At 50.3% G+C, this 17,353-nt stretch overlaps 1 protein-coding gene across 1 annotated transcript in view; it reads right to left on the bottom strand.

The window, feature by feature from the left end:
- The window catches only part of FZD7 (frizzled class receptor 7), an 18,351-nt gene extending 3,648 nt beyond the window's left edge, over nt 1–14,703 (bottom strand). The window contains exons 1-3 of the mRNA XM_015414628.1: nt 14,461–14,703; nt 5,577–5,640; nt 4,041–4,187 (exon numbers count right to left, since the gene is read on the bottom strand). Of these exons, the coding sequence (XP_015270114.1) occupies nt 4,041–4,187; nt 5,577–5,640; nt 14,461–14,703 (454 nt within the window). The remainder of the gene's footprint in view (nt 1–4,040; nt 4,188–5,576; nt 5,641–14,460) is intronic.
- Nucleotides 14,704–17,353: the final 2,650 nt, after the last annotated feature.

Raw genomic sequence — 17,353 nt, 5'->3', positions numbered from 1 at the left:
TCTGATCTACTAAACAGATAACACTAGAAGTCGAGGTCTAAATCAACCCAGACAATCTGGGCTGTGGATTTAGGGTTGCCAACCTCCAGGGGGCACCTGGAGAGCCCGCTTTCTGTTAGAGTTGATCCGCAGATGACCAAGATCAGTACTCCTGGAGTAAATGGCTGTTATGGAGGGTGGACTGTATGGCATTATAGCCTGCAGAAGTCCCTCCTCTCCCTAAACCCCGCCCTCTTCAGGCTCCACCCCCAAAATCTCCAGGTATTTCCCAACCCAGAGCTGGGAAGCCTACATTGGCCTCCTGGTCTTCATTAAGGTTTTGCAGCCATGATCAGACTTCTTGAACAAAGTTTGAGTCCAGTGGCATCTTTAAGACCGACAAAGTTTAATTCTATTGCTTCGGAGCTACCCAGAATTCTTCTATCAGAATTCTTCTTACACTGTGCTTCTTTCTGGTGGTTCCCAAGCCTCCAAAATCCTAATCTGGAATTTACTGAATGTCCAATTTTGTGGATTGTACTGACTCACTCTCTTTAATCCCCCTGGAGTGCCTGTGAGAAAGATGGACTACATAGAACATAAATAATTAATATTCTCGTAATTATGCCTTTAAGAAACAGGGAAGGAATTCAAGGAGACCTTATTTTCTCTCACTGGATTCTGGAAGGGGCAGTAGACATCGTGTTTCAGGGCAGGGCTGCCTGGAAATAGTATGTCCCACTTTTCTGTGGCAGGGGCTGTTACTCTCAAGGGTGTGTGTGCTGTCCAAATATCTGGCTAAAGGAGCAGAATTTCTGGATAGAATATCAGGATTCAAATCCAGCCTTTCCCCCCTCCCTCCCATAGAAGCAAGTAGTGAAACAGTCACCATGGCAGAGAGCCTGGCCTAAACATGGCAGCTAAACTGAAACATAGCTGGATCGAGACAGGTAGCTGCGTTAGCAGTAGCAGTAGAAAAGAGCAAGAATCCAGCAGCACTTTAAAGACTAACAACATTTGTGGCAGGGGATGAGCTCTTGTGAGTCACTGTTCCCTTCTTCAGATAAAGCTAGAATGAGAGTCCATCTGTCCTTATATCTTGGAGAGTGGAGAGATTTCAGATGCTGAATGACAATAGCAGGCGAATTACAGTGCATCCTCCTGAACTGAATGGAGACCTAGGTTTCCTGTCTTATTACCAATGCTGATTTCTCCATGCCTACTACCCCCCTCTATATCACACCTAATCAAATCATACAATTGGATTAGGTGCGATTTGCAGAGGGGTAGTAGGCATGGATTGGATTAGGTGTGATTTTTGATATGTGATATTGTGTGGGTTAACTGTTTTCCTTGTGCTGTTTCTCTGGGAGAAATTGGCTCCTCTAAACTATAGCAGGGGAAAATGGCAGTCAAAACAAACTAGTGCTGAAGAGCAAAGGAGGTTTTCTCTGCAGAAGGCTCACATTCTCCCCTGCCCCAAATTGATTACCTGTAAACTTTAAGAACACAAGAAAAGCCCCTTTGGATCAGACCAGTGGTCCATCTAGTCCAGCATCCTGTCTCACACAGTACCCAATCAGTTCCTCTGGAGGGCCAGCAACACAGCAGATAGGCTGTGGCCTTCCTAAGAACATAAGAAGAACTCAACCAGTTCCTCTGGATGGCCAACAACAAGGCATAGTGGTCGAGGCCTTCATAAGAACATAAGTAGAGCCCTGCTGGATCAGACCAGTGGTCCATCTAGTCCAGCATCCTGTCTCACACAGTACCCAATCAGTTCCTCTGGAGGGCCAACAACAAGGCATAGTGGTCGAGGCCTTCATAAGAACATAAGTAGAGCCCTGCTGGATCAGACCAGTGGTCCATCTAGTCCAGCATCCTGTCTCACACAGTACCCAATCAGTTCCTCTGGAGGGCCAACAACAGGGCATAGAGGCTGACACCTTTTTCTTTCGCTTCAGACCAACATGGCTACCCCTTGAATCTAATTTTCGACAAGTTAGTGCAGTGCACCTGTGAACCAGACCTACAGAAAACTATGCTGGGCCCACAGATAACAAATCCACCCCCGACACATCTAAACATATGAGAGCCAATCACATGGTTTACAGGGCCCCCTTTGGCCAACAGTCCCTAGAACAGGGCCCCCTTTGGCCAACAGCCTTGTGCACAAAGGAGGGGCTGTGGCTCAGTGGAAGAGCATCTGCTTGGCATGCAGAAGGTCCCAGGTTCAACCCCCAGCATCTCCAGTTAAAAGAACCAAGCAGTAGGTGATGTGAAAGACCTCTGCCTGAGACCTTGGAGAACCACAGCCAGTTTGAGTAGACAATATGCACCTCGATGGACCAGGGGTTTGCTTTAGTATGAGGCAGCTTCTTGTGTGTTTGCATGTGAGTGTTCTGAGTTCAAATGCTGCCTCTACCATGAATCTCCTCAGTGGCCAACCAGTTCCTCTGGAGGGCCAACAACAAGGCATAGTGGTTGAGGCCTTCATAAAAACATAAGAAGAGTCCTACCAGATCAGACCAGCTGTCCATCTAGTCCAGCATCCTGTCTTACACGGTGACCAACCAATTCCTCTGGAGGGCCAACAACAGGCTGACACCTTTTTCTTTCGCTTCAGACCAACATGGCTACCCCTTGAATCTAATTTTCGACAAGTTAGTGCAGTGCACCTGTGAACCAGACCTACAGAAAACTATGCTGGGCCCACAGATAACAAATCCACCCCCGACACATCTAAACATATGAGAGCCAATCACATGGTTTACAGGGCCCCCTTTGGCCAACAGTCTTGTGCACAAAGGAGGGGCTGTGGCTCAGTGGAAGAACATCTGCTTGGCATGCAGAAGGTCCCAGGTTCAACCCCCAGTATCTCCAGTTAAAAGAACCAAGCAGTAGGTGATGTGAAAGACCTTTGCCTGAGACCATGGAGAACCGCAGCCAGTCTGAGTAGACAATATGCACCTTGATGAACCAGGGGTTTGCTTCCCTCATTCCGTTTGGGAATGAGGATGAAGCAGGAGGGTAAGTAGCCGGGCCTTCTGACACACTTCCGGTGATGTTAGGGGGTGTGGCCTTCTGTCACTTCCGGTGATGTCAGGGGGCGTGGCATATGCAAATAAGTTATGCTAATGAGTTATGCTAATGAGCTCCGGCAGCTCTTTTTCTACAACAAGACCCCTGCCTACAACATCCCCGAAAGATGGTCCTCCAGCCTCCGCTTGAAAACGTCCAGCGAAGGAGCATCCACCACCTCCCGAGGCAGTCTGTTCCACTGGGATGTCCTTTTTGTCACTGGTCTGTCCCTATCGCTTCAGGGTATTTTCTCCCCAATGTGTTTTGCTGTAGTCCCAGAGGGAGCAAAACACATGTGGAAAGGGGTGGGGGGGATGGGACACCCAAAGCAATAGGGACAAGGTAAAAGGTAAAGGTTCCCTTGCTCGAAAGCCAGTCGAATCCGACTCTAGGGTTGCGGTGCTCATCTCCGTTTCAAAGCCGAAGAGCCAGCGCTGTCCGAAGATGTTTCCGTGGTCATGTGGCCGGCATGACTAAACACCGAGGCGCATGGAACGCTGTTACCTTCCCACCAAAGTGGTACCTATTTATCTACTTGCAATTTCTTGCTTTCGGACTGCTAGGTTGGCAGGAGCTGGAACTAGAGATGGGAGCTCACTCCATCATGCGGCACCCGGGTCTCGAACTGCTGAACTACCGACCTTCCACAGCCTGCAGTTCAGCGTCTTAACCACTTGAGCCGCCGCAGCTCCTTAATAGGGACAAACCAGTGACCAACATGACAGTCCGGAAGTGGCCAAATCAGCCAGATATCACCGACGCCGTTTTGGATGTATGCTGGTATCAGCACTCCTCGCTCGGAAATCTAACCTAGGGCTGTAACTGTGTATGACCACAGCCTTCTTGCACTTTGGGATCAGGGGAAACACTTCCCCGTCGTTTGAATCCTAACATGGAGGGGGGGGGGGAGTCCTGTTGCTCTGCAGGCCGAGAGCAAACAAAGATCCCCTTCCCCGCCCTCCCCGAGGTCCAGGCCTCACCGACTGAGCGACAGGGAGCATATGGGGAGGGCGTCGAAGACAAAGGGGGAGCGCCGCTGGTAGGAGAGGGCTCCGTGCCGTCAGGGGGCGGCACACTGGCCGCATTGTTGAAGAAGGGCTCGGATGGCTGCTGGCCTGCCGAGGAATCTGCCAAGAGACAGCCGCGGGAGGGAGGGCCCGCCGCACGGACTGTTTAGTTAAATCGGGAGGAGGAGGAGGAGGACTGCTGGGAAAGGCACCGCGCTGGAACGATCCGCACCGTCGCGGGGAGGGGGAGGGTGTGTGTGTGTGTGGGGGAGTCCTAACATCCAGTTCTGTCTCCAGGCTCCGGAAAGCAAGACAGAAGCGTTTGGTTTTACTCATCGGCATCCATGTCTTAGGAGCTGCGGTGGCTCAAGTGGTTAAGAGGCTGAGCTGCGGTGGCTCAAGTGGTCAAGACGCTGAACTGCAGGCTGTGGAAGGTCGGTACTTCAGCAGTTCGAGACCCGAGTGTGCCGCATGATGGAGTGAGCTCTCTAGTTCCAGCTCCTGCCAACCTAGCAGTTCGAAAGCAAGAAATTGCAAGTAGATAAATAGGTACCACTCCAGTGGGAAGGTAAGAGTGTTCCGTTCCGTACACCTTGATGTTTAGTCATGCTGGCCACATGATCACGGAAACGTCTTCGGACAGCGCTGGCTCTTCGGCTTTGAAATGGAGATGAGCACCGCAACCCTAGAGTCGGATTCGACTCGAGCAAGGGAACCTTTACCTTTACCTATCCATGCCTTACAAAGACAGGATTCCTGATAGAAGAAGAAGAAGAGATTGGATTGATACCCCGCCCTTCACTACCCAAAGGTGTCTCAGAGCGGCTTACAAACTCCTCTCCCTTCCCCTCCCCACTCAGCGCTTGAGAAAATGCTTCCCGTCCGGGACGGGATTCGCTCCGGCAAAGTCGGCTTCGAATGGAAACAGGTTATGCTCAGCCCCTCCGGGTACCTAGAAGGTGCAGCATCCGACTGAGAGCCTTCAGTCATTCTTCCTATTTATGTATTTTATTTAAACCCTGCTTACAACGCCCTTCTCCCCCTAGGGATGCCAGCCTCCAGGTGGCACCTGGGGATCCCCTAAAATCACAGCTCATCTCCAGACTACAGAGATCAGTTCCCCTGAGGGAAATGGATGCCTTGGAGGGTGGACTCCGTGGCATTGTACCCCCCACTGAGGTCCCTGGCCTCCCCAGGCGCCACCCCCAAATCTCCAGGAGCTTCCCAGCCTGGATCAGGCAAACCTATCCCCCCATCCCACGCAGGTGGCCGGGGGGAGCTGGCAACTCTCTTCCACTTTGTTCTCTCGTCAAGCATGTTGGGAGACAGGGTTAGGCAGAGAATGAGTGAGGGTGCCTGACCTGCCCAAGGTCCCCCAGTTAGCTCCCATGGCAGAGTGGGGCTTTGAACCCGGGTCTCCGAGATCTAGTCTGACACTCTCACCAATGCACCAGTTTAGAGATCCAGCTCACGATGAAGAACCGCTACAACAGCTAACATCATACTTACTTATGGCGGCACAAACCACCATCGCAGCAGCCTGGAAGTCACCAAAGTCTCCAAGTTTAGAGGCCTGGAGAAATAAAGTGTGGGAACAATTCCTGATGGACAAGATAAGTGACACTTTAAATATAGCTCAAACGAATCTTTGTACAACAAAATCATTCTTTGAGCGCACCTGGTCCCCCTACCTTCAATATATGACTGAGAAGGATTTACTTCCAAACAATCCGGCCTATGCTTCTTGGTTATGCTTTTGAATATAAAATAGTATAACATACCCCAGTATTACAAACTCTGCACTGTATATAACAATATAGCCTTTATCAGTATCCTCATAACAAGAGTTTTTAATCGATATATATTAGTAACGATATTTTTTAAGTGCTCTTGGATTTAGACGTCTATGTAGTTAGAATTTTTTAAAGCAAAGTGTTTACTGTTTGGTATTTATACTCTGCTTGGATTTGGTATTTTTGATGTAGTATTAAAATTTTTAATTTAAAAAAAAAAAAAAAAACCAATGCACCAGTTTTAATTCTTGAACACATACACGAATACAGCCATCAGCAATCTCAAACCGTGTTCAGATGTTTTAATCTGTTGTATCACTTGGCTAAATCAGAAGTGTAAGGAGGTTTGAATTTTCCATATAAGAACATAAGAAGAGCCCTGCTGGATCAGACCAGTGGTCCCTCTAGTCCAGCATCCTGTCTCACACAGAGGCCAACCAGTTCCTCTGGAGGGCCAACAACAGGGCATAGAGGCCGAGGCCTTCCTAAGAACATAAGAAGAGCCCTGCTGGATCAGACCAGTGGTCCCTCTAGTCCAGCATCCTGTCTCACACAGAGGCCAACCAGTTCCTCTGGAGGGCCAACAACAGGGCATAGAGGCCGAGGCCTTCCTAAGAACATAAGAAGAGCCCTGCTGGGTCAGCCCAGTGGTCCATCTAGTCCAGCATCTTGTCTCACACAGTGGCCAACCAGTCCCTCTGGAGGGCCAACAAAAAGGCATAGGGGCCGAGGCCTTCCCCTGATGTTCCCTCCTGGCTCTGGGATTCACAGCCTTAGTGCCTCTGAGTGTGAAAGTTCCGCTCAGTCACCACGCCTAGTTTCCATCGATAGACTTTTCTTTCACGAATTTGTCTAATCCCCTTTAAAAGCTGTTTATTCCTGTGGCCATCAGGACATCTTCTGGCAGCGAAGTCCACATCTTAATCACTCTCTGTGCAAAGGAGTTCCATAGGTCATCCTGTGTCCTTGGTTGTTTATGACCAAGTGTTTATTCCATCAGTTGGTGTCCTAACCTGATATACTAAAGCCACCAAATCTCTAGGCCTTCATACCCTGCTCTGGCTTCAGTTTACAGGGCTCGGCAGTATCCCTTGTCAGCTTGTTTCCTTTTGCACAGGGAGGTCTGACACTACTCCAGCTCAATGAGTTTGACTGTGTCAGTCCTGCAAGATGTCACAACAGCTATTGTATACTATATTCCGCTTCTGGGATGGCAGAAGGTTGGGTCATTTGTATCATAATGAATTCAGATTCAGGTGGGTAGCCTGAAGGAACAGAACAAAGTTTGATTCCAGTAGCACCTTGAAGACCAACACAGTTTAATTCTGGGTATAAGCTTTCGTATGCATGCACTCTTCTTCAGAGACGTGTGCATGCACACGAACACTTATACCCAGAATTAAACTTTGCTGGTGTGACCTTGGGTCAGTCATAACCAATGTTCCCTCTAAAGTGTGGAGTCCTGTGAGCAAAAATTCTACTTTGTGAGTAACTGGCATTAAAGCTGTGAGCAATCAATTTGGCTACTGCATAAATTAGCTTGCTCTGGAGCCCTCCTTCCTGACCGAAGACAAAAATGTGTGAGCCGGAGGCTAAAAAACGGTGAGCTAGCTCACACTAACTCAGCTTAGAGGGAACACTGGTCATAAGGTCTTTCAGAGCTGTTCTCTCAAAGGCAGTTCTCGGGAGAGCTCTCTCAGCCCCCATCTACCTCACAGGGTGTCTGTTGTGGGGAGGGATTGTAAATTCCAAGACTCCTTCGAGTAGTGAAGGGTGGCGTATAAATCCAGTCTTCTTCTTCTTCTTCTGCCACTGGACTCAAACTTTGTTATAATGATAGATCAAGGTGGGTAGCCGTGTTGGTCTGAAACAATGGAACAAAGCTAGAGTCCAATGGCACCTTTAAGACCAACAGAGCTCACACCTTGAATAAAACTTTGTTATAATGAATTCAGTTGGCCTCATTCTTCCTCTGAGAAACTAAGAGGGCTATCCTGTGGAGAGCTGAGCAAGTGGGCTTGGACTGGGAGTAGCTCTGGATAGGACTGCACCATAAATTGCTTGCCTGTGGTTCAGAGAATCCTTTCAGAGAGGTTTCAGGGCTTCCCCGATGGAGCTTTAGCAATAGGATGCGCTACCTTGCTTCCATGAGGAGTTCCAACCCCCTGCTTCTTGCAGTGGGCACCCTTCTCTCCTGTTTGAGAAGGCTCTGGGAGGGGCTTGGTTTACCTCTACTCCCTCCTCTGTTCAAGGGCCCCCCCCACTGTTATCCACCTCATAGGGTTGCCAACTTCCAGGTGAGTCCTGGAGATCTCCCACTTTTACAGCTGGTGTCCAGGTGACAGAGTTCCGTTCCCCTGGAGAAAATGGCTGCTTTGGAGGGTGGCCTCTTTGGCATTGTACCCTGCTGGGGTCCCTCCCCTCCCCAAACGCCTCCCTCTCCAGGCTCCATCCCCCAAATCTCCAGGTATTTTCCAATCCAGGGCTGGCAACCCTATCCACCTGCCTCCAGTATAACTCTCTGTAGGTATGTCTCTGGTTGACAAAAGCAGTCATCTAGAAGAGAAGAAGAGACTGGATTTATACCCCACCCTTCACTGCCGAAGGAGCCTCCATGCAGCTTGCAATCTCCTTTCCCTTCCCCTCCCCACAACAGACACCCTGTGTTCCCTCTAAGCTGAGTTAGTGTGAGTTAGCTCACAGTTTTTTAGCTTCTGGCTCACACATTTTTGTCTTAGCTCATGAAGGACAGCCCCAGAGCAAACTAATTTATGCAGCAGCCAAATGGCTCACTCACAACTTCAATGCCAGTAGCTCACAAAATAGAATTTTTGCTCACAAGACTCCACAGGTTAGAGGGAACATTGCAGGCTGTGAGGTAGGTGGGGCTGAGAGAGCTCTCTCGAGGACCGCTCTGGAGAGAACAGCTCTGACAGAACTTGTGATTGACCCAAGGTCACACCAGCAGCTGCATGTGGAGGAGTGGGAACTCAAACCCGCTTCTCCCAGATTAGAGTCCACGCTCTTAACTACTACACCAAACTGCCTCTAGTTTCCAGCTCTTCATTGCTTTCCTGATCTTGGTTGCTTCCACACAGAGCTTGCCCTCTCTGTGCCTCTGAATCATCTCATTTTTAAATTTTGGCTTTCACCAATCTGCTGGGTTTTCCCTGGGTCAGCTATGGGTTCTCCCAAACCAGGGATGGCCTAAGGATTCTTGTTGCCCTCCGTGCCCAAGTCAAACTACAGCTGCCCTAATAGCCCTCTCCCATCAGAGCTCGGAAGCTAAGCAGGGTCGGCCCTGGTCAGTGCTTGGATGGGAGGCAACCAAGGAAGTCCAGGGGTGTCTATGCAGAGGCAGGCAAGGGCAAACCACCTCTGCTCATCTGTGCCCTGACCCGGATGACCCAGGCTAGCCTGGTCTTGCCAGATCTCGGAAGATAAGTAGGGCTGGCTCTGGTTAGTTCTTGGGATGGGAGACCACCAAGGAAGTCCAGGGGTTGCTATGCAGAGGCAGGCAATGGCGAACCACCTCTGCTCATCTGTGCCCTGACCCGGATGACCCAGGCTAGCCTGGTCTTGCCAGATCTCGGAAGATAAGTAGGGCTGGCTCTGGTTAGTTCTTGGGATGGGAGACCACCAAGGAAGTCCAGGGGTTGCTATGCAGAGGCAGGCAATGGCGAACCACCTCTGCTCATCTGTGCCCTGACCCGGATGACCCAGGCTAGCCTGGTCTTGCCAGATCTCGGAAGATAAGTAGGGCTGGCTCTGGTTAGTTCTTGGGATGGGAGACCACCAAGGAAGTCCAGGGGTTGCTATGCAGAGGCAGGCAATGGCGAACCACCTCTGCTCATCTGTGCCCTGACCCGGATGACCCAGGCTAGCCTGGTCTTGCCAGATCTCGGAAGATAAGTAGGGCTGGCTCTGGTTAGTTCTTGGGATGGGAGACCACCAAGGAAGTCCAGGGGTTGCTATGCAGAGGCAGGCAATGGCGAACCACCTCTGCTCATCTGTGCCCTGACCCGGATGACCCAGGCTAGCCTGGTCTTGCCAGATCTCGGAAGATAAGTAGGGCTGGCTCTGGTTAGTTCTTGGGATGGGAGACCACCAAGGAAGTCCAGGGGTTGCTATGCAGAGGCAGGCAATGGCGAACCACCTCTGCTCATCTGTGCCCTGACCCGGATGACCCAGGCTAGCCTGGTCTTGCCAGATCTCGGAAGATAAGTAGGGCTGGCTCTGGTTAGTTCTTGGGATGGGAGACCACCAAGGAAGTCCAGGGGTTGCTATGCAGAGGCAGGCAATGGCGAACCACCTCTGCTCATCTGTGCCCTGACCCGGATGACCCAGGCTAGCCTGGTCTTGCCAGATCTCGGAAGATAAGTAGGGCTGGCTCTGGTTAGTTCTTGGGATGGGAGACCACCAAGGAAGTCCAGGGGTTGCTATGCAGAGGCAGGCAATGGCGAACCACCTCTGCTCATCTGTGCCCTGACCCGGATGACCCAGGCTAGCCTGGTCTTGCCAGATCTCGGAAGATAAGTAGGGCTGGCTCTGGTTAGTTCTTGGGATGGGAGACCACCAAGGAAGTCCAGGGGTTGCTATGCAGAGGCAGGCAATGGCGAACCACCTCTGCTCATCTGTGCCCTGACCCGGATGACCCAGGCTAGCCTGGTCTTGCCAGATCTCGGAAGATAAGTAGGGCTGGCTCTGGTTAGTTCTTGGGATGGGAGACCACCAAGGAAGTCCAGGGGTTGCTATGCAGCGGCAGGCAACGGCAAACCACCTCTGCTCACCTCTTGTCCCAAAATCCCAAGGAGGTGGGACTTCACGGGGTCGCCAGAAGTCGGTTGCAACTTGATGGCATACTTTAGGCGAACTATGTTTGATGCCCCTCCCAACATTCAATACAGAGAGAAATGAAAAATGCTCTTTACCTTTATGTATTTGGCATTTGAAATCAATAATGTAAAGATAAACACAGGAATCCACTTTCGTCTCATCTGGCACCTCTGAAAGCTCGGTGCCCTAAGTATCTGCCTCGTTCCACCTATATGGTCAGGCCAGTCATGTTCCAAACCTGCCTTCGTAAATCTTTCCTGAAAGCTTGAAAGGAAGAAGGTTCAAGGGACGTGTGAAAGAGGAAGTTTGCCGCATCTCCCTGCCCACATCTGGAGTCACATCTGCCACCCCCACTTTATTTCTGGTGAGCTTGTTCTCTCCCCTCCTTCAGTTTTTGGGTATAGGTGTATTATGATGGAATGTGCGGTCCAGTCACAGCCAACCTCGGGCGACCCCGTAGGGTTTTCAAGGCTAGAGGCATTATGGGGTGGTTTGCCATGGCCTGCCTCTGCGTAGCAACCCTGGACTTCCTCGGTGGTCACTCATCCAAATACTGAACTGGGCCGACCCTGCTTAGCTTTCCAGATCTGACGCAATCGGGCTATCCAGGCTTTGCTCCAGTGTTAAAGCCCAGCAAAAGCCCGCTAGAATTGAAGGGGGGGAAATAGCGAGAGGGGAAAGCAAGCCCCATGATAAAACTCCAGTGATGTCCTTGCATTTGCAGTAGCCAAGGGAGGGGAACAGGCCATCTCCCTCCATACGGAAGCAGCCTCGGTCCCGATCCAACCGTGGTATGACCACCGGTCATGTTTCCAGCGCAGTCACATTCTTCGAGTCGGAGGGAGTTCTCTAATTGCCATGCAGGAAGCCAGATGCTCCCATGTTTTGACACGAGAAATCATCGCATAATTATACCGTATCATGACTCCCACTTTAGCAGGAAACCTGCTGGATGCCTAGGAGGGCTGTGTGGAGTTACAGCTAATCTGGCTGTCATCGTTCAGGGCTGCATTTATTAATCCCATGTTAATTAGGCTGGGAGAGGCTGTTCATCAGAGGCAAGGGCCGGGAGGGATGCAGGAGGCTGGGTTCCCCAGAGGCCGGAGGGAGCCAGCGTGGTGTCCTGGTTAGGGTGTCCCCCCCGGATCTGGGAGACCAGGTTCAGGTGCTCGCTCTGCCATGGGTGCTTGCTGGGCGACCTTCAGCTGGTCGCACTCAAAACTCACTTGCCTCACAGGGCTGTGGCGGTGAGAACAAAATGGTGGCGCAGAGAACGGTGTAAGCCACTTTGGATTCCCCGTGAGGAGAAAAGTGGGGGTATCGACGGTATTTTTGGGCAGGAACGCACAAGAACGGAGTTCCGGCTGGCTTCAGAGTTGGCCACGCCCACTACAGCCAAAACCTCTGAGCGCGTGGCTACAGAGGGAAGGCCTGGAGAGCGACCCCCCTGTTGACTCTGAGGTGGGAGGGCCAGGGGGCCCCCAGGAAGGATTGGGGAAGCATTTAAATGCCTCCCTGTGCCTTCCCTGGTCTGTCCAAGGGCCAGCTTGCTGGGGAGGGCTGCCAAGTGGGGGTGGGGAAACCCCCGCTTTGGAGGCCCGATTTCCACCGCGGCAGAATCGGGCCACGGGGGGAACTCCGCCCCCCAAAGCTGCGTCACCAGAGGTGACGCAGCCACATCGCTCACGTTGGGGGTGTGGCCCAGATCGTTGGGGGAAAAAACATATGGTTTCCCCCCCGACGATCTGGGCCACACCCCCAACGTGAGTGACGTCGCACGTCACTTCTGTTGATGTGCTGGTGGCGCGCACGCGCGCATCCGGAGCCGGCTCCTGGAGCCGGCAGAGCCTCCCCCGCCAGTGAGTATAAAGGAACTTGGCAACCCTATGTGGGGCGCCTCGGCAAGCCAAGGGAAGGCACTTTAAACTGCCTTCTCTTCCCTTTAAGGGGGGAGGGCTTGCCCAGGCAAGCCAAAGAAAGGCATGGGGGTGTGGCCTAATATGCGAATGAGCTGCACTGTCGTGGGTGTGGCCTAATATGCTAATACATTTCTGCTGTTGGGTGTGGTCTATTATGCTAATGAGTTCCTGCTGGGCTTTTTCGACAAAAAAAAGCCCTGTCGATAAATAAACAAAAAAGTGTGTGCCGAACAATTTAAGGTGGGGGGGTCAAGTGGATCTAGGGTTGTACACCTCCATTTGGGGCCTGGAGATGTTCTGTTTTTACAGCTGATCTCCAGACTACAGAGATCAGTTCCCCTGGAGGAAATGGATGCTTTGGAGGGTGGGCTTTGTGGCATTGGACCCTGCTGTGCTCAACCGCCTCCTCAAAGCCTGGCCCCTCCAGGCTCCACCTCTACAATCTCCAGGGTCAGCCCCCCAAACCCTGCCCTCTCTAAGCTCCTAAAATTATCCAGGCTCCCCCCCAAAAAACCTCAGAGCTGGCAACCACAAGCGGATCTGAATGTTATGTTGGTTCAAAACAGCCAGCTAAATTTTTGGCTGTTCAACATTGCTTGTTTGTGTAGTAATATGGCAGCCGAAGGAGAGAGATGGGGTCTTTGTCTCAGCTTGAAAGCTATTCCTTTACCTAACTAGGGTTGCCAAGTCTATCTTCGCCGGGAGCGGGGGGCTCCCGGCCAGCGTCTTGTGTGTGTGTGCACGCGCGAGCGCCGCACGCACGTCACCCGGAAGTGACAGGAGGATGCCAGGCATGCTGGGGGCGGGGTCACAGCCATACAAGGGAAAACCCCCGCCCCAGAGGCCCGTTTCCCAGCGCCGCCGGATCAGGCCCTGGGGGGAACTCCACCCCAGCGTGCCCAGCGTGCCCGCATCACTTCCGGGTGACGCGCACGTTGGGGTGGAGTTCCCCCCAGGGCCCGATTTGGCGCCGCCAGGGAACGGGCCTCTGGGGCGAGGGTTTCCCCGCCCCCCGGGGGGACTTGGGATCCCTATACCTAACAGATATCTACAAGAGCCACTTTGGTGTAGTGGTTAAGAGTGGCAGACTCTAATCTGGAGAACCAAGTTCTCTTCTCTGCTTCCCACATGAAGCCAGGTGGGTGACCTTGGGCCAGTCACAGTTCTCTCAGAGCTCAGCCCCTAAAAACAAGTCTAGCTCACCACCTAATGGGGCATAATGCTAAGAACTAGAACCTGTGGCTGCCAGACAATCTTTGGATCTCCTGGCTATTCTACACACAATGCCACATGATAATAAGTATTATTATGACAGATATCTGTGATAGGAAGTTTTCACTGGTATTAAAAAAAAATTGAGTCCAGTAGCACCTTAAAAACCAACAAGATTTCCTGAGTGTAAGCTTTCATGGAGTCAAAACTCCATTCAGATCTGAGGAAAGGAGTCTTGGTTCTCGAAATTCTTCTGAATCTTGTTGGTCTCTAAGGTGCTACTGAATTCGAATCCAGCTCTTCCGCTGCAGACCAACACGGTTACCCATGTGAAACTTTAAAAATAAAAGATTATTAATTCTTGATTAAAAATCCCAAACTCCCAAGAAGAACACACAATCTGTGGAAATACTTTACTCCTAAAAGGACAAAAGGAAAGAGCTGTTACTTGATACGGTATTTTCCAGGTGCCTTTCAAAGGGTCTAAGGAATCGCTAAACCTTTATTTACGGAATCTTTCCCTCACCCTTTCCCCAGAACTAAAGAACGGCTAAGATTGCCTAGATGAGGACAAATCCGCTGCTTGCCAGTGGGTGGGGGAGACCGTAAAGAGACTAGATTTCAAAATCTTACCATAAAGAAAAAACAAATAGCTTTAATTGCTTTGATTCCCCCCTTCCTGGCTAGCTGATGGGAAATGCTGTAGCTTTTGTTTCTTGGAACGTAGCCATTCAGTTTCACAATTAAACTATTGGCTAGGAACTCGACAATTCTTCCTTTGGAAGTTAGATCGTATTTCCAAAGGAGATTGTGTTCATAGCCTTGTTCTTTGCCGGACTTCCAGATGTCCCTTATTCTAGAAGTGCTCGTCTCCATTACCGCTGAACACTGGGTTTCAAACTGTGGCAGCTTCCGCACTAGGAACGTTTCCTCATTGTGAACTCACAGCTGATGCATTTGCACAAGCAAAGGAGCATCTGTGCCAACTGATAGTCTACCTTTTCTCCGTAAAGACAGATTCAGGTAGGTAGGTGTGTTGGTCTGAAACAGAAGAACAAAGTTTGAGTCCAGTGGCACCTTGAAGACTGACAAAGTTTCATTCAAGGTATACACTTTTGTGGACATATACGCTTCTTCAGATACAACTTTATTACGCTGTATGCTAATTTGCTGCTCACCCTCTACCTATCTATATGGACTGGCAACTTCCACTTCAATGATTCAATGTCGCATATAGATACACATGTAGCTTCTGCTTTCCAAAGCCTTCTAAAAAATGTTCTATGTGCCTCATGGATTGCCCAAAAGGCATAGGTACTGAAATACGTGTTTGCCATGTGGGGCGGTGTGTTGTGTCAGCGAAAGTGCAGGAACTGAGGTGGAAACACTTTACTAGATTTCGGATTGGCTGCAGCTGCAAATAAAACATTCTCGCACAAGCGGATGTAGAAACAGCCTTTCCTTTGGGAGAGGGGGACATGAAAGCAAGGCAGTTCAAAGTTAAGGCGTTGGATATCACGGCTGACTTTTCCGACTAGTGTGGACCAATGAGAAGGCAGCTGCCCGACCCTTAGAATGGCCTGCTCTTGCAAAGTTTGACTTGGCCACTGTTTTAAGATGGTGGCTTTCAAACAATTGACATGGAGCCGGCAACGGACCCCGAGTGTTTAATGGCACAGCCCCTAGCGGAGTTCTTTATTTAGTCTGTTTAAGCCATGTTGATTTGCAGTAGAAGATCTAGATTCGAATCCAGTACCACCTTAGAGACCAACAGTATTTATTTCCTGGATATAAACGTTCAAGAGTCAACGCTCCCTCAGACAGACAAACTGCGCGTTGACTCTCGAAAACTGATACCCTGAAAATCTCATTGGTCACTAGGATGCTACTGGGCTCGGTTTAGTCTGAAATGTGTTTTTTTTAATATTAAGTTTTAAACATACCTTGGTGCTTGTGTGTGGAACGGTGTAGTGTAATGGGTAACGTGCTAGAGTCTGACCTGGAATACCTGGGTTGGAATCTCCGCTCAGTCATGACTGAGTGGCCTTGGGGCAAGCCCTCCCATTCCCTACTTTATAGGGTTGTTGGGGACAAGATGGATGCCAATCTGAGGGGAAAGATGAGGCGCAAATACATTTCTTACTGAAGTAGAACTGGGCATGTCACCTTTACAGACTTATTTAATATATCAAAGCAACGAAATCCCTTTAATGTCTTTCATGCTCTGCTGACGCTTGACTTGCCATTGCTCTAAGGAAAGCGAAAGAGAATTTTTGTAAAAAGAATAAAGCGTTACGGTTTTTTGAGCGGTGTCTGACTGCTACCGACTCAGACCGGTGGCCCTCAAATGGTAGAGCAGGAGGCATCCTGGGGTAGGCCAGCCTGGTTAGACTGTCAGACCAGGACTGGGGAGTTCTGGGTGCGAATCCTCACTCTCTCATTCCTGAAGCTGACTAGTGAAATGCAGCCAGTCCTTATTTATCAGCCTCAGTTACCTCACAGTATACGTCACAGGGGGAAGGGCTGTGGCTCACCTGGAGAAAGTGGCTGCTTTAGAAGGTGGACTGTATGGCATTAGACCCCATTGAAATCCCTCCCCTCCCAAAACCCTGCACTATTCAAGGTCCACTCCCAAAATCGTCAGGTATTTCCCAACCTGAAACTGGCAACCCTAACTATATTATCAACCAGCTGCAGTGTGTGTCAATAGCTGATGGTGCAACAGATGGAGTGCACTTAGCATTCATGCACATGTATTTACACTAGGTCCCTCCTGGCAACTGGTTTGGGGGGGGGGGGCTTACCAACAGAAGCAGGGAGGCCCAGCCTTCATACAGTGACATGTCTACATCACTGCCCATGTGACCTGGAAGTGACACTATTACTTCCAGGATGTTGGGGGTGACATTCTGGTATCTGGGCAAAAACTCTATGGTAAATTTTGCTTCTACCATAGGGTTTTGCCCAAATACCACAGTGTCCTCCCTGATGTCCCGGAAGTGATGGCGTCACTTCTGGGTCATATGGGTAATGACACTGGATCTCTCTCTTTTTCTGGGTGAGTTCCCCCACCGGCCAGCTGATCACCAGGGGATCTGGCAACCCTAATTTCCAACCATGTGCATTAGGCACCAAATACGTCTTCCTCCTGCTAGAGATGGAATGGCCAAGAGTGAAGCCTGAAAAATGGCAACTCTAGCAATTTATCCTAACCATTAAAAAAAAAAAAAAGACACCCCCAAATCTTCCCAACGTGGCAAATGGAGACTGATCTACTAGTCCTTTCCACCAGCAGATGCTTGTATTACAATTTCAAGGAGGCGAACTTGGCAGACCTCTTAAATATACATATTCATGTCTGGTGAAACAAAATCCTGTAATCTAGATACAAATCAGAGAAGGGTGTTATTGGGGAAAGTTTCTCCTGGAAGGTAATCCGAAACGGTGCTCCTTCCTTCCTGTCTTGCAAGCTGTGACGGATGGGGGTGCTTTGAGCAGCCATATGGCGGTGTCAGAAATGTTATTG

Source organism: Gekko japonicus, unplaced genomic scaffold (genome assembly GCF_001447785.1).
Source record: "Gekko japonicus isolate JY-2015 unplaced genomic scaffold, Gekko_japonicus_V1.1 scaffold855, whole genome shotgun sequence".
Classification (NCBI taxonomy): Eukaryota; Metazoa; Chordata; class Lepidosauria; order Squamata; family Gekkonidae; genus Gekko; species Gekko japonicus.
Note: the sequence above shows the minus strand (reverse complement) of the source record. Positions and strands in the feature narration are given on the sequence as shown.